General features: G+C 39.3%; 2 protein-coding genes across 2 annotated transcripts; both read right to left on the reverse strand.

Moving 5' to 3' along the window:
• Positions 1-6,713: 6,713 nt before the first annotated feature.
• LOC133805882 (uncharacterized) lies at positions 6,714-11,567 on the reverse strand. Its single transcript, XM_062244028.1, has 10 exons — positions 11,479-11,567; positions 11,167-11,350; positions 10,959-11,072; positions 10,193-10,253; positions 9,229-9,293; positions 8,916-8,993; positions 8,732-8,801; positions 7,908-8,074; positions 7,585-7,761; positions 6,714-6,782 (listed from the first exon to the last, which is right to left on the reverse strand). The coding sequence occupies exons 1-10, from the start codon at positions 11,565-11,567 to the stop codon at positions 6,714-6,716; spliced, it is 1,074 nt and encodes a 357-aa protein (XP_062100012.1).
• Positions 11,568-16,833: 5,266 nt separating this feature from the next.
• LOC133804409 (protein spotted leaf 11-like) lies at positions 16,834-17,420 on the reverse strand. Its single transcript, XM_062242579.1, has 2 exons — positions 17,063-17,420; positions 16,834-16,975 (listed from the first exon to the last, which is right to left on the reverse strand). Exons 1-2 carry the CDS (start codon positions 17,282-17,284, stop codon positions 16,865-16,867), a joined length of 333 nt encoding a protein of 110 aa, XP_062098563.1. The 5' UTR covers positions 17,285-17,420; the 3' UTR covers positions 16,834-16,864.
• Between the last annotated feature and the right edge of the window lie 7,191 nt (positions 17,421-24,611).

Raw genomic sequence — 24,611 nt, forward strand, 5'->3', positions numbered from 1 at the left:
GGTGGAGGCTCGGGTGCCCAAGGACACTGCTAGGCCATTGACACCCATGGAGCCCATGGAATTCTGCCTCGACGGTGGTGTCCCCTTAGCACCTCACCATCACCACATGAACAGAGGCCAAGGGGACAACAAGAGAGACTTCTCTGTTGGCCGAGAACGCGACATCAACATCTCAGTGAACATTAAAAACATTGAGTCCGACGGGGAAATGAAAGTGGCATACCCCGAGGAAAGTGGTATGTTCCGAGGTCAGACTGACCTGCGGGACGACCTCAATGTTCGTCGGTGCAACAAGGCCCCTGGGCGTGAACCCGCAAAGAAAGGTCAATCAGACCTCAGGGATAATCTCAACGTCAGAGAATAAATATCCCAACACAAAGTGCCAACCAAGACCGTGACCCACTCTGGGCGGAGTTAGAGAGCTTGAAGAGGATCATGCTCAGAATGGCCCGACGACAGGGCCATGACTCCAACTCGAATGATGAAGATGGGGAGCCATGCGCTCCTCACATAGTGGAAGCCCCTTTTCCATAGGGCTTCAAGATGGATGCCATCACGTCTTATGATGGCAGCACAGATCCCACTAACCACCTCTCAAAGTTCAATAGGTTGATGTCGATGCATCGCGTATTCGAAGACGCCAAGTGTCATGTGTTCCTGATAACTTTGACTGGATCAGCAGACGAATGGTTCAAGAAACATAGGCCAGGATCCATTCACTCATGGCACAAACTGTCATCTTCGTTCTGAAGACAATTCATAGCAGCTCAGAAGGTGAGCTTTGAGGTCAATGCTCTGGCCAACATAAAACAAGGACCCTTCGAGACTCTCAAAGCGTACATCAAACGCTTCAAGGAGGAAGCTACGAGGACGAAGATGATTGATGATGAGCAGTATTTGATGGCCTTACAAGCCAACATTTGTGCTGGGTCCCCACTATGGGATGACCTCCAGTGGCGAGGGTGCCGACGACCGAACGACTTCATTTGTCGAGCATAAGAATATATCAGCTGGGAAGACGCCCAGATTGGAGCCTTTGGGATGCCCATCGCCTTTCTCGCTCCAACAACGCCTAACCTCGTGGCCTTGGGGACCCAGTATCCACCCTACACTCCTGTACAACCAGGTATGGTGGGAGCCCAGTCCAGTCCGAGCATCTCGCCAGTTAGCTTTAGCGTCGTGTCGACTACTAGTTTTAGTGCGCCCTCGGTGGGATATGGAGCAGTGCCCACTGGATATAGTGCTTATCAGCCTGCATACAGTGTTAGAGTTGCTGCTCCATCCCAGCCCGCTGCACCCAGTTGAACCCCCTGTAGCAGTAGACGCGAGCGTAAGGGTAAGGGCAAGAAGCTCAGAGGAAATGGGACATCGCAGGTTGAACAGGGAACTACCCTGGAGAGAAGTATGTCTCGCAGTACTCCAAGTACACCGACTTAGTGGACTTTTGGGAGAACATCTTTATGGCCACGGACCAGCATGTCCATTATCGGAAGCCGCAACCCATTCAGAGGGACAAGGACAGGAAGTTTTGTCCCAGCAAGTTTTGTCATTTTCATTATCCCACCAAGTTTTGTCATTTTCATAACGATGTAGGACATCACACCAATGAATGCCACCAGATCAAAGATGAGATTGAGGACCTCATCAAGTTGGGACACCTCCACCAATATGCTTGGGGTGGGTCGTACCAAGCTCTAACCCCAGCCGCGGGAATAACAGCATAGCCCACTGCTCCCCAACCTCCGAGCTCGGTGCCTATAGCTCCGCCACAGCCAGTAGTAAACAGGACTCCTCCGGTAAACAACCGAGTAGGGACTATCTCGGGAGGACCTCACTTGGGGGGAACCTCTAGAGGCTTGCAGAATAGATACGCGTGGACCTTAAACCATGATGATGAGGTGTTGGCATTGGAACAATTTCCAGCCTAGATGCCGCAGATGACTGATCAAGTCATCGCATTCTCCGAGGACATGCTTGGAGAGTCCACTTCCCACACCACAATCCATTAGTGATCGAGTGCCAGGTATCCAATAAGATGGTGGCTTAGATCCTCATGGACAATGGGAGCTCAGTGAATCTCCTGTTCAGGTCAGCTTACGAGAAGATCAAGCTGACCACAAGTGACCTATTCCCGTGCATCTCAACTCTATATGGGTTCTTGGGAGAAGGTCTCGTACTAATGGGCCAAATCAAGCTGCCCGTAACACTGGGGGAAGAGCCTTGCTAGACCTTCAAGTATTGCACTTTTGTGGTGTTTGATTGTACCTCTGCGTATAACGCCATTTTGGGTCGTCCAACCTTGGTAGAGTTCGACGCCGTCACCTCCATTAGGCATCTATGCATGAAGTTTCCCATAGAGTCAGGAATTGGTATAGTTTGAGGACACCAAAAGGAGGCGAGACAGTGCTACAACATGTCTCTCATGCAGTTAGTAGTGGTAGTCGAGGCGATGGTCCGCAGATAGTTTCTTCCTGAAAACGTGGAAGTGCAGGCGATGCTGGTCAAGGAGGCCAATGAGTTGGACTTGCGAGTTCAAGAAAAGAGGGTGGTTGAGCCCATGGAGGAAGTCGAGGAGGTAGCCCTCGATGTTTCCATCCCCAACAGAAGGACTAAGATTGGGAAAAATCTAGAGGCGAAGGTCCGAGACTCACTCCTGTCTTTTCTCTGGGAGAATCAGGACGTCGTTTCCTGGTCTCACTCCGACATGACCGGCATTGACTTGAATATCATCTGCCATGCCTTAAATATCGATCCCAACGTCGTTCCGGTTTAGCAGAAGTGAAGGACATTTGACCAGACTAGAGCAGAGGCTCTACAGGAGGGCGGAGGTGGACAAGCTACTTGCAAACATATTCATCCGGAACGCCCAGTACCCCAAGTGGGTATCCAATCCAGTCCTCATTCCCAAACCCAATGGCACCTGGAGGACTTGCATAGACTTCTCCGACCTTAATAAGGCCAGCCCTAAGGACTATTTCCCGCTGCCGAAGATCGATCAGATGGTCGATGTAATGTCCTCCTAATCAAGGACCCTTACACTGTGTATTTTAAATAGTGATAGACTCGCTGAACGAGTCCTTTGGCCATAACCGTGTAACTAGACATGATTAATGGTTAGGGTTAAATTTTTTGGTCAAAAGGTATATCCATTTCACTAAAACGTTTACTTCCATACATGGGATCCCAAACTAACATTTAAAAAGGTTAATTACAATTAAAAAGTTACAACCAGCCGACCTAAGTGGAAAAATAGGGTTTGACCCTAGTTCCGCTGAGAAAACCCAGCCGTGGTGGTCAAGCGCCTGCATATGTACACATTGTCACCGAAGCACTCCAACTCAAGGATGGTCCAACTTCCTTTTCCCCTTACATGCACCATAAAACACCCGTGAGCCAAGGCTCAACAAGAAAACATAAACATGCTTATAAGCAGTTAATAACACGTTACCAAATCATAATAAGCATGCCTCGCAGTAATAACCGTACTCATGCATGCATACCATTCATATAAATGACTACAGCGTCATATGGGGCCAATTTCCCTAGATAAATGATTGACGAATCATACCGGGGCCTGTTGCCCAAAATACATGATTAATGAATCATACTAGGCTCAACGCCCTAGGATATGGGACTATGAGTCACCCGGGGCCCTTTTCCCTATCCTCTGCATAACCTACCTTAGACCTGGTCCAGCGTACCTGACACTAAGTTTTCTATGACCATTGGGTCGGACAAGCGTATGATGCACTCCTGATTAGACATAACCATTTCGACCAGCGCTTAGCGCACTAATGCCGTTCTTGACCTATAAGTCAAGTCCGGGGGCCCAGCCCTAGAATATGGGACTAATAAGTCACCCCGGGCCCCATTGGTCTATCCACTATATAACCAGCCTTGGAGCTGGCCTAGCGTACCCGATGCTGAATTTCCACGACCATTGGGTCGGATAAGCGTATGATGCACTCCTGAGTAGGTCCAACCATATCGACTAGCGCGCTATTTCCGCCTTTGACTTATAAGTCAATGCTTTTCAACCAACGCTATTGTCGTCCTTGACTCATAAATCAATGCTTTTCGACCAGCGCTCAGCGCTATTGTCATCCTATACTCGTAAGTCAATGCTTTTCGACCAACGCTCAGCGCTATTGCCGTCCTTGACTCATAAGTCAAGCCTTTCTCAATCAGATAATGCAGACAGACATTCATTATATAACAAATATCCAGATATAGAGCATTCAACATGCTTAATCAATCAATCACATGCATAATCATAATCATGCACATTCTCAGGAGCCCGAGCCCTATTCATATCCCTGTTTAACAATCCTGGCCAAGCAATATTCACATGTATCACATACTGGGTGCAATTTTCTTACTTTTGGTCCAAGCACAGGTTAAGAATGAACGACCCTCGAGCACGATCCTAGTTCCAAGCTCTTAGCGATAACCTAGTCACAACCAAGTATAGAATCCCGTCAATAACGAGCAAATAAAGGCTTTCGAACCAAGTCCTAGCCTTCAGGATGTCAAATTCTACTAAATCAGGTAGTAGGATCGATCCCGAGCCCTTAGGTTTGAGTTCCAGCACTCAAAACCTCCTTAGGGCCCAACAACCCCTTAAGCGCCGTGACCCCAAAAATTTGAGCCGTGACCTGCCCTAAGTCAGAGAAGCTCTTCTTTTTCCTGGACATGGGCCGCAGTGCGACCCAGCTTCAGGGGAACCGCCCAGACTTCTGGGTTCATGAAGGCCGCAGCGCGAACCTACGAACCCAGTTTTCTATGATCCAATCACTCCCAAAACTCACCCCAAAATCGTACCAAAGCCACAATTCAATCTCAAAACATCCCTAGAATGTTCCAGGCAACAAAATCAGCTTTTCAAATGGATCAAAAACTCATCGAACCATAAAATCCAAATCAAAACTCAAGAAGCTTAAGGAAATAGAAACTCAGAAATTAAAAGCTTAAATTACCTTTGATTATGTTGTTTTCCAACTAAATTCCTCAGGCTGTCAAGCTCTAATCTTCCATAAAATTGATATGACTCTAACCTTGCTCGAATACGAGCTTTAAAACTCGAGTTTCATTCAAAAATGCTAACGAGCATCAAGTGAGAGAATGAGAGAGAGAGAGAACAAGAGTGTTTGAACGTATTTCTGTTTATGACAGGTTACTAGAATTCCCTCCTGATCTCACTAACTCCAAATATATCCTTAAATATTCATTCCCATTACCCAATATCTCGGTAATGTACTAGATACCCAAAATACCCATTGACTCACCCCGAGTCAAGTGTTGGTCCCGTTGTGACTTTCTCACTAACTTGCTCCCTAGGATAGCCTCGTGTCGAGTAACCCAAATATATCCACATAATGATGTGGTCCCACACATATATCATATATACTCCAAATATACCCGTAATAGGCCAAATTACAAAAATTACCCTTTTAATCAGAAACAGGCCCACATGCATATTTAATACAATTAAACATGCATATCTAGTCATATTATATTATAACTCATGTAATCATATAATGATACACATATATATCACATAAACACATAATCTTGGCCCCCTAATCAAGACCCTAAGCCTTATTAGGTAATTTGGGATGTTATAGTCGACACTACAAGAAAATAATGCTTTTAATAACACCGAAAATGTGTTATCAAAACATACCATAACACTTTTTGATGTGTTAAGACCGACTATGTTATCGTAGGTCAGGGTACTTTACATAACACTTTATCATTGTTATACAGATGTGCTATTATACTGTCAACGATAACACATTTTCTGTGTTATTTTAATATATAGATAAGTGTTTAATTATGTTATTTATAGTCGATTATATAACACATTTCAATACTTATAAATTTGTGTTATACTACACTTTAGTATAACACTTTTTTTTTGTGTTATACTACACTTTAGTATAACACATTTTTTCTGTTATACTACACTTTAGTATAACACATTATTTGTGTTATATAATGAAGTTTGCATAACACAATTCTTTGCATAAAAAGTGTTATTGTAATAGATATTATAACACAATTTTTGTATTATTTTAATATTTAGATAAGTTTAAATTCTCATTATATATTTTATTTATATAACACTAATTTATTCTATTATATTTTAATTTTTTTATATAATTAAAATTAGGTTTCTAATATATACTATCATCATCAAATGAACTTGATTTTCAAATAACAAAAAGTAAGAACATTCAACATTGTATTAGCAATCCACAAATTAGTTTAAAACATTCAACACTGTCATCAACAATAAAATGTTCTTTAAGTATTCAAGGAGTCTTAAAGAAATAAACAACAGTTGCAATGACTGTACAGGTGCAAAGAATGGGTAGTAATCCCAGACACATTAGAAATATTAGCCACGTTCTCGACAGATTCCATGTCTATCATGCCACCAAAACGTGAACTGAGACAACAAAACTCCATTGTCGAGAAAAGCAACACAAGTAAAAGCTTTATTGTTATGTTAACCTTTGTAGTTGATGGCCTGAAGTCACACAGTACCCGAAGGCCAGAACCTGATGTTTTCAACAAATGTATGCAAACAGATAAGTTGAGGCTTTTACATGCAGATCTCAAAAGAATATGAAAGTAACATGTCCCAAATGACCCCAAACATAACACAGTACACAGGAAAAGAACAGTATTTACCATACTCAACTCTCCAATTACCCACTCACAGTAGTTTCTTGAGCATGAAATGAGTTGCCAATGCCCATTAAAGCAAAACACACTGCCTAGAGCATAAATAAAAAAAATATCAATAGAAAGAACAAGGTAAACCAAAAAATTTATAGAAAAATCAAACAAGCCTATCAAGAAACGAAACTCTTGGCAAATTTTTAAATAATCAAAACACAACAAATTGAAGATTCCCATTTGTGCCAATTCCAAAGTGCAAAAAATAGTTAACAGACCTTAAAGCCAATGTACAGTAAAACATATTTCAACAGAAAAATGCGTGGGGACCATATGGTCAAATGTCCATTCAGCATTCATAAAGGACTAGTCCATATCATCTCTGAACTAGAGAAAATGGTTCAGTAAGACTAAAAATGTGACCAAACCAAGTTCAATACCATAAATTGCATAGAAATATCAGGATTTTGAAAGATTGGTACTGCACTTGACACTTAAAAACAAAGGAATCATTGTTTTCCCCCTTGGAATAGGAACCATCCAATTTTTATTCCCTCTAAAGAACCATTTGAATAGCAAGAATCACAAGCTATTATACTGTTGTTTTCAGGTTTCAGCATTACGCCTGAATCAACTACCTCTAATTCCAAGATAGATAAATCTTAACAGGAACAGATGGTCCAAATTTGACTGTATCCTAGGATAATCTGTTTGCTTGATGCTACTATCAAAGCACCTTGGACTGCTCTCATGGTGTTGAGAAATCTCTAGAAAAATGTACAAGAAAAGTAAGCTTCCTTACAACACATAGATAGCAAAGAAGTCATACCATAAAAGAATGCTTTAGTGATATCAAGGAAAAGGAAATGCCTTATTCAAGAATAGAAGGGTTGCACTTACGATATGAGGGTCCTCAATACTAGCCAATGATGAATCATGAATGATAGATATAATAGGGACCATGAATGCATAAGACCCTCCAATAATAGTAGGCAGTCTAGTTCCAAAGAGAGTTTGAAGAAGTGTGTTAATTCCTTCAACAAACAGTAGAGTCTGTACTACTCTAACTTTATCACCCTGATGAAATTTTATTTTTCAAAGATGGTTCATAACATCATTAACAAAGTTTCAACTTTGATACATAAACAAATCCAAAAACTTGACTTTATCAGTGTCTATATACACGACATAGATGAAGAATATGAAGGGAGAATAATACAGACCTGATTTCTCACACTTGGCGCAGTCGTCCAGTGTTGAGGATTTGGTATTGCTGCTGTACTATCACTTACGAAAGTTAATGTAGCTGATTCTTGTTGTGCATAAGTTGTTATTAATGGTGGTGCTTCTCTCATTACCCATAATAAAAAGGCTGAGGGGATTGATGAACCTAGAAGCACACAAAATTGAATAAAACAAATCAACAGACAATTTACCAATTCTCCCAAGAGCATTTTACTAGAGAGAAGAACAATCTTTTAACCATGTTCAACCTGTAAGAGCTATTATTTATTATCAACAAAAAAATTTACATCTAACTCTGCTAATCAATGCTTAACTCCAAGTAATCATTAGGGGGGCTAAGGAGAGATCTAACAATAGAACCTTGGAAATCTATATGTTTTGGAAGTTCCATTTGTTTCTATATGTTTTGTCATTACATTTTTTTTCTTGAATAAAATGAAAATAAAACCTGAAGAAACCCTCTTGGTTGGTCAAGAGTTCTTAATATAAAATGGGAATTTCTTTTGATACAAACTTCTAGCAGGAAATTTGTAATGGATAATCTCAAGAGAATATAATAGTGAAGTAAATGTCCTAACAAAATACTTGAGGATTTGTCTAGTCACATCTATAAAACTGCTAAAGATGCAACCATTACCACATGAGATAAAAATATTCTAATGTAGAGAGATGACTGATAGCATAGAATCTTCTCAGTCAAAGAATATAGTGGCCAAAATTACTTTGTGTTTATTTAAAACCATCAATTGAATAAAGGTCAACTCATCAACTGAATTTGGAAGAGTTAGTTAGCATTACTTACCTACAAAGTAATACAAAATTAGAAGAGATATACAAGCACCATTCCTTTCCTGGTCATGCCAGTGATAAAGCATCTGCAATTTTTTTAAAAAAATTACGAGAAATGAATTGCTAGAGATCTATTAGACCGAGTTAGATGTTTGAATGAAAAATGAATGGCATTACATGCCCTATAGATAGGAACTTATAGGAATGCCAGTTAACAAAGCCACAAAAGCATTAGAGGTGAAACATATAACACAAACAACAGCTAAACCCGCAACCTGCAAACCCAAAGTTACATTCATTCAGCACAACTTAACAACTTTCATGAAAAAAAAACATGGAAAGTGCTCATAAAAAGGTTTTCAATTTATATGCCAAAAAACAAACCTTTTGAGCAATCTTATATCTACATAAAGTTGAAAAGTAAAGCATGTTTAGCATCGGAGATGGAAAAACTCAAAGCAGCTAAGAAAGAAGGTAATATCATATTAAGAATGAATTGGAAAAAAGTACCTTCCAAAGCTCTGAAGAAGCTCTTTCAGTTCTGACTTTGCTCATTTTCAGGCATAGTAATATTCCTTGAAAAAAACAAAGACAAAAAAAAAATTATAACTTAAATAATAATAATAATAATAAAGGACCCAAGTAATTTGTTTTGATCGTAAAAAGTATTCACCGCACCACATAATAGAATAATCAAACAATAATTAGCATGCATTAATGGTAAAAGAAAACATGTGTAAAACAACCTGTGCTTTTCCAATTTCTGAAAAATCAAACATATGGAAAAGTGTCCAAATAATGACTTCTCCTGAGAGTTCATTATATATAAACACTTTGACCTTATGATGAAAAATACAAATAACAAAATCCATTAAAAATAGACTCTAATGATCATGATTTTATTTTTTCTCTAGGATTTCTTTGGAAGGAATTAAAACCATAAGTTTCTGAGAAAAAATGGGTAACTCAAACTTTCTGAATCAATTGAAACAATTTGAGTCAATATTAACGCCTCAATGTAATAGAGAAAATCAAGGAAGCATCATTGTTGAATTTGAAATTACATGTGAGGTCCTGTTAATTTGGGGCAAATCCTTTACTTTTGCTTGACATATTTTATAGTTTTATAGCTGTCAGAAATTATTATTTTATTTATTGTAAATGAAATACATCATACTTAAATTGCATATTCTTGTAAATATGGAAGCAAGTGGAATCCCGGTTCTTTTAAGTATTAACCTTTATATTACTTCATTCAACTAAAAATAAGTCAATAGCATCTTGTGAAGTGTAATAAGTTCTGACACCATAATACAAAAACTATGTATTGGGTCATCCCATCAAGCAAAAGTAACCAACAATGACCTAATTAGTTCCTACACCGAAACAAAAATTACTAGAAAATGAACAAAACAGATGATAACTAGAACTTCTGACAATTGAAAGCAGATAAACTTGAACGAAAATTGCTTACCATAACAAGCTAGTGCTTCAGCTAATAAAAGCATTGCTCCTGCAAAAACCTCTACATATACCTGCGTAAATCAATAATATTATTGTCACAACTCCAATATATGTTAATCCATGAAGAAGTAAAAGTATCGTAACCTTCTTTGTTCTATCAGAAGATATTGCAATCAAGGTTATAGCAATTTATCACTAACAGTTGTTCATTTAACTCATAGAAAGCAAAAAATAAGAAAAGTTAGTTTTAACTTAGCATCTTAGATATGCCAATTATCTAATTTGAACACTTTGCAAAAGTAATCTCCTGTTTACAGTGTATGTTGTACCACAAATAAGCCATTGGAAAATCCTTAAATGTGGGAAAGCAACTAGAAATCCCTAAGTAGCCTTAGAAAGCAATAACTTAATCATGGACCATAAATAGTACTGGACCGGCATGGAGCCATAGTTTTATTAAAGGGGGCTATTTATATATTTTTTTTCGCTACTTTTGGAAGCTAAATTGGAATTTTTGCATACAATTATAAGAAAAAATTGAAATAATAAAAATGATTGAGCCTTCCGCTATACTGGCTATAATGCCTGGTATGTAACTGTGTTGGAAGCATAGGAAAAAGAGATTCAGCGTAATTATTAACCATTTCATATGTATTCATGTCATAATAAAAAGAAAAACTAAGATCAATTCATAGTCAGGAAAATCTAGACAGCATTCTATTATAATACCAAGGAAAGAAAAATACAAAATGTATCGATATGTGCATAGTGCATACCCGAGCCACCACTGTAGAATCAATAGGGTTTTTCCCCATCCCAATCCAGATTATAACAGCACAAGCCAACATTATTACAATAACTAGAAGAGTTGCTTGATAAATTAATAAATACTGAGTTATGCATCTTGATGAAACGTAGTAACACATAACACTTCATTAATTTACTAAAAATATTAATAGACTATTGTACATGCTATTTCCATACCAAAATTACAATTTTCTGGCGGCTTCGAACATGAACCAACCGGAAAGGTAAACATTTTCTATGATTATGATTATCTGCATTTAATGAATTTCGTTCATTAAATGTCTTCTCTAGCAAAGATTCCTCAGCACTGCTTTCTTCATCTTCCTCGTCTTCATCATCTGACTGATGGCAGAGATCAACCCTATAGGAAAGTTTATTAAGGGTAACAAAAAGGAAATGACAGAGAAGCAAGGGGGCACCACATATAGTTTATAATAGGCTGATAGCAAAATCATCAATTTGAGAACGACAATTAGATTTCTTTCTTACATAGATAAAAGATTCTCCCTTGATGATGAACCTAAGAGTTTTAAAACTGCTATTGCTTGTAAGGACAGAAAAAATTGGCTTACAGCCATGGATGAGGAGATGAAATCTCTATATGACAATAATACATGGAGTTTAGTAAAAAGGCCTACTGGTTCTAGATTGGTAAGCTGTAAGTGGATTTTCAAGATTAAAAAAGGAATTCTTGGGGTTGAAAGAGGCAGACTCAAGGCTAGGCTTGTTGCTCGTGGGTTCACACAAAGGGAAGGCATTGATTTCAATGATGTTTTTTCTCCAGTTATGAAGCACAGATCTATGTGGCTGAATACATTGCTCTCACTGAGGCAGTTAAAGAAGCTATGTGGCTTGAAGGTATTGCTAAGGAACTGAAGCTACAGAATGATGTCATTACTATTTACTGTGCTAACCAAAGTGCTATACACTTGTCTAAAAATCAAGTGTACCATGAAAGAACAAAACATGTAGATATCAAACTACATTTTGTGAGAGAAGTTATTGCTCAAGGATTGGTGAAAGTTAAGAAGATTCCTACTGAACATAATCCATCTGATATGATTACTAAAGTACTTCCAGGCAGCAAGTTTTATCACTGCTTGGATCTCATTCAATTACAAGATGGATAGGCCCTACGGGGCTATTTGGGCAGTCACTAGTTCAAGTTTAGTTTCTGAACCAAGGAGGAAATTTGTTATATTGGTCCAGGCAACTAACTTCTAACTGTTTCTGTTAAGTTTGTTGATTCTATTTCTTTACTTGTAATACTTTGCTATATAAGTTTGTATTACTTTAGTTTTTTCACTGGTCGTGAAAAAGAACAAGTTTTATTCTCTAAAATTGTAACATCTTGAGAGGAACAGAGACAAGAGTGTTGTAAAGGTTGTAAAGAGAATTGTATAAGAAAGAATCAATAATAGTGGCTGCCCCTTAGATGTAGACTAGTAGCAATTTTGCTCTAGTTCGAACCAAGTAAATTCTGGTGTGTTGTTTCCTATTATTTTGTTATTCTTTGTTTTACTGTTATTTGTTTGATCAATTTTTTTGGTCTTTAAATTTGTATCTTGATTAAAGCTTCTGTTTTGTGGTGTTCTTCCTGATATACTTGGCACAACAAAAACTATCTCCTTTTCAAGTTCCTCTACCAGAAACTGAAAAATGATGAGAAACAATAGCCCCCAATAGCACAGAAAGATGGGGAGAGATCTTTATTTTTATAGATCATCTTCTGTAACAGACTAGAGTCTCTTTATTTCTCATCAAATTTTTTTTAACTTAAGCCTCAAAAGTTAAATAAAGCTGTTGTTGACTGTGTTTTTAGCCAACGACGTGAGAACGTCAATAACGACAAGCCTTCAAGAGAAATAAAAACAACAACAGACGGTATATACAAGAAAAGTAAATAACACAGGAGATTTTTATAGTGGTTCAGCCCCGATTGTCGGTAATAGCCTAATCCACTTAGAGTTGTGATTTATAAATCTATACTCAAGATCAGATGGACTGAGCCAACTGAGTTTCTTCAGTACAGATTGTGAAAATACAAGAATTCTCTCTAATTTCAGCACTTTCTCTCTCTAGAATAGACAGACCCAATTTTCTCTCTCTAGAAAGAAGAAGCAGAAGGAAGCCCTTCTCTCATCCCATAAACTCTCTATTTATAGGCCTGGGATCCTCAGCTGATATCCCCTTATGATAGGGATATTTTATTATATTTATTACATTTAAACATTCAAAATTCGAAATGTAACAAACCCCCCATTTGTGGGAAGAATGAGAGATTCCCGCGTATGTTGTTGAAGCTGTCTCTGGGAATCTTGACTTAGTCTCCTCTAGCTAGTTGATCCACCTCTTACTAACCACTCATGCAAGTGTTGGTCGGACGTGCATGGTGGTAGGACATGTTTTCATGGGTTGAACGTGCATGGTGGTAGGACATGCACTTCTCTCCTCTAACATGACACTCTCCTCTAGCATGCCATGTTCCTCCTTGAACCAATCTCCTTGCTTCTCCTCGGACCAAGGTGGTCCGAGGCAACCTCCTTGGGACCTCACCTTGGACAACATTGAGGCAACCTCACCTTGGACAACATTGAGGCAACCTCCTTTAGCATCTCCCAAACATGTCCGATCGAACATTGTATAGGCTCTCCTTATCAAAATCTAAGTCTCCATTCTCTTGCATGAGACTCCTCCTCCTTAGCTACTTACCTTGGACACGTTCGAGCCAACACTTAGGAAACCTTGGGAGGCTTGCCTCCTACACACCCTTGGGGTCTCTTAGGACCACATCCTCCTTGGGGTCTCCTAAGACCACTTTCTCCTTGGGGTCTCCTAAGAACACTCCCTTGGGGTCTCCTAGGACCACATCCTCCTTGGGGTCTCCTAGGACCACTCCCCTTAGCTCTACCAGAATGCATTCTCCTTAGCCTCCTAGGATGCATTCTCCAATTTTTGGGTATAACAGCTGTAATATAACAAAGATAACTTTCAAGTATAATTTAAGCCTCAAAAGTTGCAGATAGTGCTAATCATGAGGTATTGATATTAGAGTGTGTAGTGCTCAGATGGACAATTCTTTAAAACCAGAAACATTGAAACAAAGTTGTGTCATGCAACTCATATAAAAATAGAATCACTAAAATTGAACATTTATAGCATAAGAAAGAAAATGAATTGATGATATTGTTCGTGAATAGTTCAGTTATATAAGACAAGAAGACCAAATTCAAACCATAGGCCAATATGTGACTGCAAATGGCTAGGGCCATGTTACTGAGTTGTTATCTTTTTGGATAGTAAAATGTCTTATGATAACAAATGACTCTGTACATGAATATTAATGCTTTCTTTAGTTTCTTCTTCTTTAGACTATAAGTATCTAACTTTAAAATGTTTCTATATCTTGGTTCCCATAGGTATCAAGTGTTTTCCTTTGTTACAGAATAGAAAACAAACACATTGAACTTTTCAGCTTAATGAAAAGATTCTATATAAATGTGTCTTTACCTCATTCATGTGTTGGCTTAGATATTTCACGAAAATAAAAGCACCGACATAAGGTGGGTCAAATGATAACAAGTGGTAGGTGCCAATAGTTGATACTTCATTTTCAGCTCTCAAATCCAACACAGCCCAACCTACCAGACCATAATACCATACCAAACAATACAAAGAAAACAGGAAGAGTAGGCCCATGGATGCAGGCACCAATAGTTCCAAAAAACATCAAAGCATAGTCCACTTCAAGAAAAATTGCTTTCAAGAAGACCGAAAAAGTATTATAAAATACATACCATAATACTAAATATAAGCTTTCAAATTATGGAAATTATTCTCTACAAATGCTCTATCAAAAAAGAAAAAGTAAAAGTACAAATCATTTTTCAAGTCCATTAACCAAATAAAAGGTCCAATTTTCACATTACGAATGACATATCTTGAGATCTAACTAATTCATGTCTTAATATATAAATCCTATACAAGTTCTTATGGGTGAGCTGGGCATAATAAGATACAAGAGGTCTTCTCCAAGAGGTATTTACATATAAATTGGATCTCTTCACCATGAAATGAAATAAAGCGAAATCTAAGTTGTTTGCAAAGACTTGTTCTGTTCAACAACATAAAAATACATGATGCACTAGTTTTATTAATAAAATTAATACGCTACATTCATGGCTATATGTCTCAAAATATATGTATAATTAGGTTACATAACAAATGAAGCAAAAAATCTCCAAAAAAAAAAAAAAAAACATAGAATCCAATAATAAAATAAACATACATCTTTGAGAAAATTTAATTATGAATTTGATAAACCTATTTAGCAAAATATTCATAAACAATGTAAGTCAACAAGTTAAATATTCATGATGTCACATACACAACATACACATTGGTGAAAAATATCACATCTTGAGCAAGAAATATTTTACTTTTGGTACACAACACAAGCAACAAATTTGATATTTTTTTTATACAAGCTTCTTAGAGGCATTGTAACAAACATATTATGTTAAGAGACATAATTTATTACATATATTTATAGAGAAAAATCACAAACCAATATCGCTTTTTGGTGTAGCTAGAGATGAGATGGACTGCCTGCTTCTAAGACAAGAGAGGCTTCTATTCACTACTAGTAATTCCACCAATTGCTAAAAGTGAAATGATATATAGGAAACTAAGCCAAAAAATAAAAACACAATGCCTCTATGACAAATAAAACAATAAACGAAAGAAACATATACCACTATATAACAATGGCGAAGAAAAAAATTGTTCGGTAAACAATAAGCCTATAATGAAGAAAACTATAGAAAAGTATGTATAATAGAAATAAAGAAAGAAAAAAGCACTTGAACTTTTGAATTAATGTGTAACATTAACATCAATACTCTATATTATGTCTCTAAGGTATTTCACCAAACATATGGAGTGCAGATTTTTTTATTGTCTTAAACCATAAGCATTGTTGTATAAAACTTAATCTTAACTTCATAAAGTTTCAAACTAAAATGAGTCACTCAACTAAGAATCCAATCCCATAATCAAGTTTTCTAGTAAGAACTAAAAGAAATTATTTTTTCAACATATTAGATTAAGTTTGGACTTATCATCTAAAAATTGAATGAAGTCATAACAAAATGGTGCTCACTTTTGTTGCACAGCCCCGAAAATCTCAAATGGAAATTGAAAGTCAACAATTTGTTCTCTTTGTTTCCAAGCTATAAACCATTTAAGTTCTATATAATTTCCATCATTTGCAAGCCGCATCTTTAAACTTACCACCATCATTCCAATTACCAAAAGTAAAAAAAAAATCAAGCATTCCCATCTACAGCAAGAAAATTCTCAGTGATATATTTGAACTCAATTAAACTTTCTCTTGTATATAAATATATATATGTATATATACACATTTGTATACCAAGGGCATTGAGCATTAATGTTATTGATTTATATGCCTAAAAGAAATTATGTCCTATAGCAAAATAATGTTCTGGCAGAGAAATTAAGTATATAGAAAACAAACCTAAGCCCCAAGAAGTCGCATACTGAAAATGTTAAGTGACTATATTTCCATATCTTAGACACCCATATAGTTACATAATCTTCATTCTTTACAGCCATTTGAATCTTCGAACAAGCCATAAATCACCAACCTAAAAGTAGGTTTCTTTTTTGATCAAGAAGAATGAGACTTCATTAATCAACTGAACTGAAACACCCTCCAACTCACCAAAAGCTCCTAAAAAGGGAGCTCCACCAAAAAAAACAAACAAATTACATAAGTAATTTCATCAAGTAATTACTTATGAAATGTAAAAGTAGATTTCTTCATTATATTAAAAAATAAAAATAACTAGTCCTACTTGAGAAAATGGATAACTAGAGTAGACCTGTTACTGGATGAGGACACGCAATCCCTGATACTGCCAGGTATGTCTATCCACTTTTGAATACAGGATCTTTCATATGTCTGCAAAAAGGTTAGACAATTAAAATTAAAATGATTTTCAATATACACATGTTATAATCTGTGAAGGCAGTGGCTTGATATTATTACCTGTCCAGTGGAGACAATCACAAGGTTTTTCATCAACTCAAGTGATATTGGGCACCTAAAATCATTTGGAATAACAGGAGATCTGTGCTTAACCAAGTCCTTATCACTTTCAGGGGCATCATTTGCTGGGTTAGGACGGCATCTTTTGAAATGAGTCCCCTGGAACTTCATCACTTGTGATAAACATTTCATGGAAAGCAACTGACTCTCTTTTAAGGTCATTGATCGTCATGAGATGCAGCTTGTCTGTAAGTCTTTTCAGAATTACAGGGTCAGGGTCATCTTCTTTCTCTGCCATGATTAAATCTTGATCCAGCTGCGAGTCAAGTGATTCTGTTCTCTCTTTTGCTCTTCTGAATTGAGAGAGAGAGAGTAATAAATTGGGGGCCATATCAACTTGAAATTTTGAAAATTTTCTTTCTTGATCATTTTACATACTAGAGAAAAAGAAACCATTTCTGTAACTATTTCCAAAATTTTCTTTTTTTTAATAACATAAAGAGGGCTACTTCACCAAAATATTGAATTTTATCTTAAACAGCTTTAACATCTCTAGTCAAGAAATTAACATGGTCAGATCCTTACATACCCAAAACTAGATTATCATCTTTTTACCCTCTTATTGATAGAGAGTCCATATATTTTTCTTCTCCAAAGTTGAATTTTGAAACATTAAAACAGTGATGATATCTCTTAAATTAAGTACAGATAATCACCAAAATCAGAAAAGGTAAGTCGATAAACAAAAAGGCCAATTATAAAATTCTCCTTACACTGCTTTACATGCTCCAAGAACATGATATTTCATATGCAATCTGGACAACCAATATCTGGCATGGGTGTTTGAGTTGTCTGCCTCTAGAGCCAACTCAAAAATTTCCTTTGCGGTCTGATACTCATAAAATTTAAAACATGCATATTGTTAGACAAAGCAAAAATACAAAAGCTAAATTAACAAGAAAATGATACATTTAAGATTGATTCCAAAATAAATGAAGAGATAAATAATCAATTACTTCAAAAATAAAATAAAATTACAGCAGAATCATACCCTGAGGAGAGGAATAAGACATTTATCATGGAGAATCAACAGAGCATTGTCTATCAAAGATAGTTAGAGCACATTTTAGAATCTTCATAAGAAATACCACAACTGAAATTGAAGATGGCTGTAATTTTTGTACATTAAATCTGAAATCTATTATCAAGGATATTGATTCAAGGCAAGAAATTCGAGAGAGAGATGAACTTGTTCCCTTGAAACATCCTCTTTCCACTGACTCCAATACTTCTGGAACAAAAGTAAAAGCATTTGCTTAAGATCAACAGGCAAATCAGGTGGAACAAGCTTAAGAAGATCATCGCCACTGAAGTTTCCATAGGTGCATTTTCTAATCATCGAATGAAGGCATGCTAAAACCTGTTCAAGCACCACAAAAATCAAAACTTTCTTCACAAGAACACTAAGAAACAGAAACCCACCAAGAAAAAAACTCTATTTAAGAAGAAAAGAGAAGTCATTCCATATTGGGTCGAGGTCGGAGCGAGAAGGGAGATTGAGGAGGGTCTGGAAATGGGACTTGTCATGGTGACCATGGAGACCAGTCTTCCTGGTTTTCCAAAGAGCAGAAATCAATTGGTCAAGAGCTTCTTCGGACTTCATCCCTTATAGCTTATGAGGTTGTTGGTACAGTGTGTTTTCTCCAACCTCCATTTCGGACCAGCTCTTGCGGCGGAGCATAGAGGAATCAGAAGGAAATAATGACTTTGCCTATTTACATTTGCTAAAAAAAATAAGGGTTTTACATTTAAGCGGGCTACCCAAAATTACCCAGCCATTTACATGGGCAGAAATGTTGAAGGAAAGCTCGGAAATGGGTGTCTCGGGTCTCAAAAATGGGGAAGAGAAAGGAGATGGGTGTCTCGGGATTCTCAGGTCTCAGAAATGAAAAAAAATTTCTAAGTGGCGAGATGTGCAATATATTACCGCCCTTTTACATAAAAAGTTGCCCAATATAATACTCTACCATAATACTTTTCTATTAATATTATATTGATGTGTTATGGAAATGGGTATTTGGTGTAGTACGATGCCACCTCCGGGTACGAGCTCTTGTCCTTTATGGACACGTACTCGGGGTATAAAGGAGTTTACTGCTATAAGGTGATGTCTTTCAGACTGAAGAATGTTGGGGCCACCTACCAAAGGATTGTGAACCAAATGTTCAAAGAACAGTTGGGACGAAATATGGAGGTGTATGTAGACAACATGCTGGTAAAGTCCTAAATGACCCTTGACCACATGAGGGACCTCGTGGAGGTATTCTCAATGCTTCACAGGGTTGGAATGAAGCTGAATCCCCAAAAGTTCACTTTTGGCGTTGCCTCCAGAAAATTCCTGGGCTTCATCGTCAGTGTTCGGGGAATAGAGGAAAATCTCGAGAAGATTAGAGCCTTGGTCGACATGCCATCTCCTTGAAGGCATAAGGATGCCCAGAGCCTCATTGGGAGGATCACGACCTTGAGTCGCTTTGTTTTGAAGGCGACTGACAAGTGCATCCCATTCTTCAACATCCTTCGAGGAGGGTAGAGGTTTGAATGGACGGAGGAATGTGAGCAAGCATTCTAGCAGTTGAAGGCTCATATGGAAAACCCTCCTATCCTACCAAAGCCCATGGATAAGGGACCTCTCCTACTCTACATGGCTGTCTCTGAGAATGCCATCAGTGTTGCCTTAGTTTGCAAGGAAGGCCATGTCTAGCACCCCGTGTACTATGTGAGCAAAAGGATCCTCAGAGCAGAGTCCAGGTACCCACTCATGGAGAAACTGAACTTTTGCCTAATGGTAGCTTCTCGGAAGCTAAGGCCCTACTTCCAAGCGCATCCCATCAAGGTCCTCACAAACCACCCCTTATGACAAGTCCACCAAAAACCGGAGCTGTCCGGGAGACTCTTGAAGTGGGCGATTGAACTGAGTTAGTTTGATATCACTTATCTCCCAAGGAATGCCATAAAGGGATAGACACTAGCAGATTTCATCGCCGAGTGCACGAGAGAACATGAGGGACCTGGAAGCACCTCGATGGATGAGCCCGCATAGAAGTTGTATGTAGATGTATCGTTGAATGAAAACGGTGTCGAGGTGGGCCTCATTTTGGTATCCCTCGAGGACACAGGGTCCACAGTGCCCTAAGATTTGGGTTCAACGCCTCCAAGAATAAATCCAAGTACGAGGCGCTTATTGTTGGAATTTGAGTTGCGCTCGAGCTCAAGGCCGAGGGCCTCAAGATTTTTAGTGACTTGTAGCTAGTAGTAAATCAGGTACTCGGAGAGTACCAGGCCCAGGGAACGAAGATGGCCGCTTACTTAGCAAAGACCTAAGAAATGCCACATGGCTTCAAAAAATTCACAATTCAACAAGTGCTCCAGGAACAGAACTCGAATGATGACGCCTTGTCCAAGCTTGAAACCACCAAAAATGCTGAACTGATCAATGTAGTCCCAATTGACTACCTATCTTCCCCAAGCATCTCAGCTCCTGAGGTGGTTGAAGCAATCCAACCCCAGGATGGTTGGATGGAGCCCATAGGGAAATATCTTGCCTCAGGGGAGTTACCGCAGAACAAGAAAGTACCTCGAAAGATACTTTACCAGGCGCCTCGGTATATTATCATGGACCACAAGTTGTACATGCGAGGATATTCGTTGCCTCTGTTGCGGTGCGTGTCCAAGAAAGAGGCCAATATGATACTCTAAGACGTGCATGAGGGTTTTTGTGGGGACCACGCTGAGAAGATCTTGAGACAAGGATACTTTTGGCCCACCATGAACAGAGATGCGATTGAATATGTCAAGAAGTGTGACAAGTGCCAACGCTTTGCCAACATACCTCGAGCTCCTCCAAATGAGCTCACTCAGATGACAAGTCCTTGTCCCTTTGCGGTCTGGGGCATTGACCTTATCGAGTCACTACCCACGGGAAAAGGAGGAGTGAAATATGCGATAGTGGCGGTCGACTACTTCACGAAGTGGGTCGAGGCTGAGCCACTCGCTACCATCACATCCAAGAAAGCTTTAGATTTCATCATCAGGAACATCATTTGTCGCTACGAGCTCCCTAGGAAGATAATCTCCAAAAATGGTTTGCAGCGTCACACCAGGTGTTCACAGATTTCTGTCAGTGGCACAGGGTTATGAAAAGCTTCTCCTCTATCATCCACTCACAGGCAAACAAGCAGGTAGAAGCAGTCAACAAGACGCTCAAAGACACCTTGAAGAAAAGGCTGGAACAGTTGAAAGATGCTTGGCCCGAGGAGCTGCCTAGGGCATTGTGGAGTTGCCGCAACACTACCAGGACCTCCATTGGCCACTTGCCATTCTCAATGGCCTATGGGTATGAGGCCATGCTTCCAGTCGAGGCAGAAATCTCCACACATGGACGGGACACATATGACCCGACCATAAACCACACTTTACTCCGAGAGTCCCTGGATCTCGTGGAGGAGCTCCGTGAAGCTTCTCAGCTACGAGTAGAGTCATACCAGCAAAAAGTGGCCAGGTATTTCAACTCTAAAGTGAAGGATAGAAAGTTTGGGGTTAGAGATCTAGTATTGCGAAGAGTCTTCTTAGCCACTCGAGGCTCAGGTGCGGGAGTGCTGGGACCTAACTAGGAGGGCCCATACCAAAGTCGAGAGCGTTGTATGTCCAGGGACATACAAATTAACCTGACAAAATGGGGAATTGATACCCCATGCCTGGAATGCCGATCATCTTTGTTGATATTACCAGTGATATGAGCAGTGAACTTTATTAAATTTTCTATTCTCCCTTGTAACTTCCGAGTACATTTAATGGAAAATGTGTAGATAAAACATGGTAAAGAGGAAATTTGTTTGTGTTTCTGCTTATATTTTTTAGTTTCCTTTGTTCTTATGTACTATGCGTAGAGCACTCATTGGCTGACATGGACAAGTGAACGCAGACTAGTCTCTGATCACTTGGGGGGCATGGAGTTAGGGCAGCCTCACACAACATCATGCCTCACGGGGAATGACCTAGGAAATTAAGCTTGTCAAAAGCGGAGTAAGCCCAGTATCACTACCCCAAGAGTAGAAAAACCTAGGAAACTAGTCTTGAGTCCATGACCTAAGCAACTAAGCTTGTTCAAAATAGAGTAGGCTTAGCATCTAGAGACTAAACTAAGAATCTTAGTAGCGTACGAATGGACCTGCGTCACCTCCTGTGGACATTGCACCCGAGAAGCTTTGAACAAGTCCCTTAATCTCGAGATGCGAACGAAAGACCAAGTACTCTGTACTTGGTCTCGGGGCATGGACTTGGGATGCCTCCCATGGACATTGTGCCTGAGGAGCTCTAACCAAGTCCTTAGTATGCCTCGAGCAAAAGTAGCAATGGGAAGTCCATGACATGGGAAGCTTAGCTAGTCGACGAGTGAAACGCCCTTAATGTCATGAGACCCCATAGCTAAGTGGCCTAATAAAAAATAGTGCCGAAAAGATACAAGTAACACGAGATTGGATTTAGCATATTCTCCCAAGGATGGCGCGTGCCTGAGGGGTAATAAACAAATTCCAATCCTCAAGAAGTGAGCGAAAGCCCAAGTCACCAGTACTCGGGCACGAGCCTAAGTCGCCTAATACTTAAGCAGAATACTCTGCGGGACCTTGACACTAGTTTCCCCCAAAGTAGTGCGAGAATGGACTCAGGGTTACCTTCTGAAGATTCCATGCCCGGGAAGTAAGAACCAAGTCCCTCGATCTCAGGATGCGAGTTGGGACCCGAGTCACTTGCACTCGGAGTCAGGAATCGACCTTAAGAGTAAATAGAGCCCAATTAGCGCGAGTATGAACTGATGTTACCTCCCGAGGACACCGTGCTCGAGGATCAGTGACTCAGTCCTATGATCTCGAGATGCGAACGGGGCCCAAGTCGTTGGAACTTAGAACCAGACCTCGAGTGCTAAAACTTGAGTGTCACGAAATACCTAGTCAAAGGGTAGGGAACTCAACCTCCTGGGCCTGGGATAATCAGTTCACGACTTCCACATGATTATGTCCTGAGCTGTATACTTGAGGGGCAAACCAAGAATCCTAAGCTGGCCCATCGGTGACCACGTACCCGAGGGGCAAATAGCTTAGTACGGATGACCCCCTAAAGTCCCAAGTCATCAAGACTCGGGGACACAGGATGACATTAAAGTTACTTTCAAGGACATTGAGCATGGAAGGAAACACTAAATGTCTTAAGTGTCAAGCACTAAGGCAGAACCCTATAGTACAAGACCTCCTAAAATCTCGAGTCGTTGAAACTCGAAGGCGTAGGATAGTCAAGTGCCCTCACTTGACACCGCATCAAAGTTACTCTTATGACCTCGAACCTAAGATGAAACACTAAATTCACAAGCATCTAAACACTGACAGGAAGATCCTCAAGCTCTAAGTACCACAGGCTAGCCCCGTCCTGAGTCGTTGGAACTTGGGGATGTAGGGCCGCGTCCAGTAATTACTTGGCCTAACATTAAAGTTACTCTTGAGGACCGCGAGCCTATAGAGCAGCACTAAATGCATGAAAATTGTCTATGTACTAAGAGAAGTCGAAAAATACTCAAGTTTTCAAGACTTGAGCGCAAGACCTAGGTCAATGTCTAAGGACCCTCATGGTTTATGATTACGTTGAGAGGGTAAAAACCAATTTAAAAGAAAATGCATTGTATTGTTTGTACAAAATATAAGTACACGAATTCGTTATTTTTGGATCGTAGGCCTAGATAAGTCACGAAAAATGCTTGGGGGCTCGAGCTTTAATTTCCCTCCGGCACCTCCTCCACTAGGTCAATGATTGGGTCTGTCCCTGAAACACTCACAGCTTGATGAGTCGTAGCTTGAGTCGCCTACACAACTTGGGTTGCCTCCACAGCTTGGGTCACCTTCGCAGTTTGGGTCACCTGGAAGCATTATTTGAAGAGGAGTTTGTACTTCTCGGGCTCTCCGGTGAAATCCAAGCTCATTTCTTGGTTGTGGAACCAGGCCACGTAAAAGGAATCCTCGATGATGGTCTCAACCTCCTTCTTGAGTTTTTCCACCTGATACTGAGAAGACTTGTTCATCTCCATGGCTTGGATGGATTTTCTCTCGCTAAGCTCAGCTCGGTCGGTGAGCTTCCTTTTCTACTCCTGAAGTTGGGAATTTTCAAAGATCCCTCGGGCGACCTCAACCGTTGCTTTCTTTGCCTTCTTCTGGGCTCATTGTAGGTCCTCGACGGTCTTTAAGGCAGCCTCCTCAAGCTCCCGAGAATGTTTTTGTTCGACTTCCAGAGTAGCTTGAACGCAAGCAAGTTCTTCCCAAGGGCCTCGAAGCTTCTCCTTAAGCATAGTTACTTTGTCTTGGGCCCGCTGAAGTTCGTAAGACTTATCCATTATGATGTCACCCAGGTGCTGACAAGCCAAGGCTGACTGCATAAAAATAGAAAATTAGCTCAAGCATTGTGGAAGTAAAATAAGACCACGATAATTGATGACTTATCGGGACAG

The sequence above is a fragment of the Humulus lupulus genome, chromosome X (assembly GCF_963169125.1).
Source record: "Humulus lupulus chromosome X, drHumLupu1.1, whole genome shotgun sequence".
Taxonomy (NCBI): domain Eukaryota; kingdom Viridiplantae; phylum Streptophyta; class Magnoliopsida; order Rosales; family Cannabaceae; genus Humulus; species Humulus lupulus.

Excerpts from the sequence above, each read along its gene's own strand:
- LOC133804409 (XM_062242579.1), bottom strand. The coding sequence starts at position 17,284 with ATGACCTTAAAAGAGAGTCAGTTGCTTTCCATGAAATGTTTATCACAA. Across the intron at positions 16,976-17,062 it reads TGATTGTCTCCACTGGACAG|ACATATGAAAGATCCTGTAT; the intron begins GTAATAATATCA and ends ACCTTTTTGCAG.
- LOC133805882 (XM_062244028.1), bottom strand. The coding sequence starts at position 11,567 with ATGGCTGTAAGCCAATTTTTTCTGTCCTTACAAGCAATAGCAGTTTTA. Across the intron at positions 8,994-9,228 it reads CTTCTTCAGAGCTTTGGAAG|GTTGCGGGTTTAGCTGTTGT; the intron begins GTACTTTTTTCC and ends TTGGGTTTGCAG. Across the intron at positions 7,762-7,907 it reads CGCCAAGTGTGAGAAATCAG|GGTGATAAAGTTAGAGTAGT; the intron begins GTCTGTATTATT and ends AAATTTCATCAG.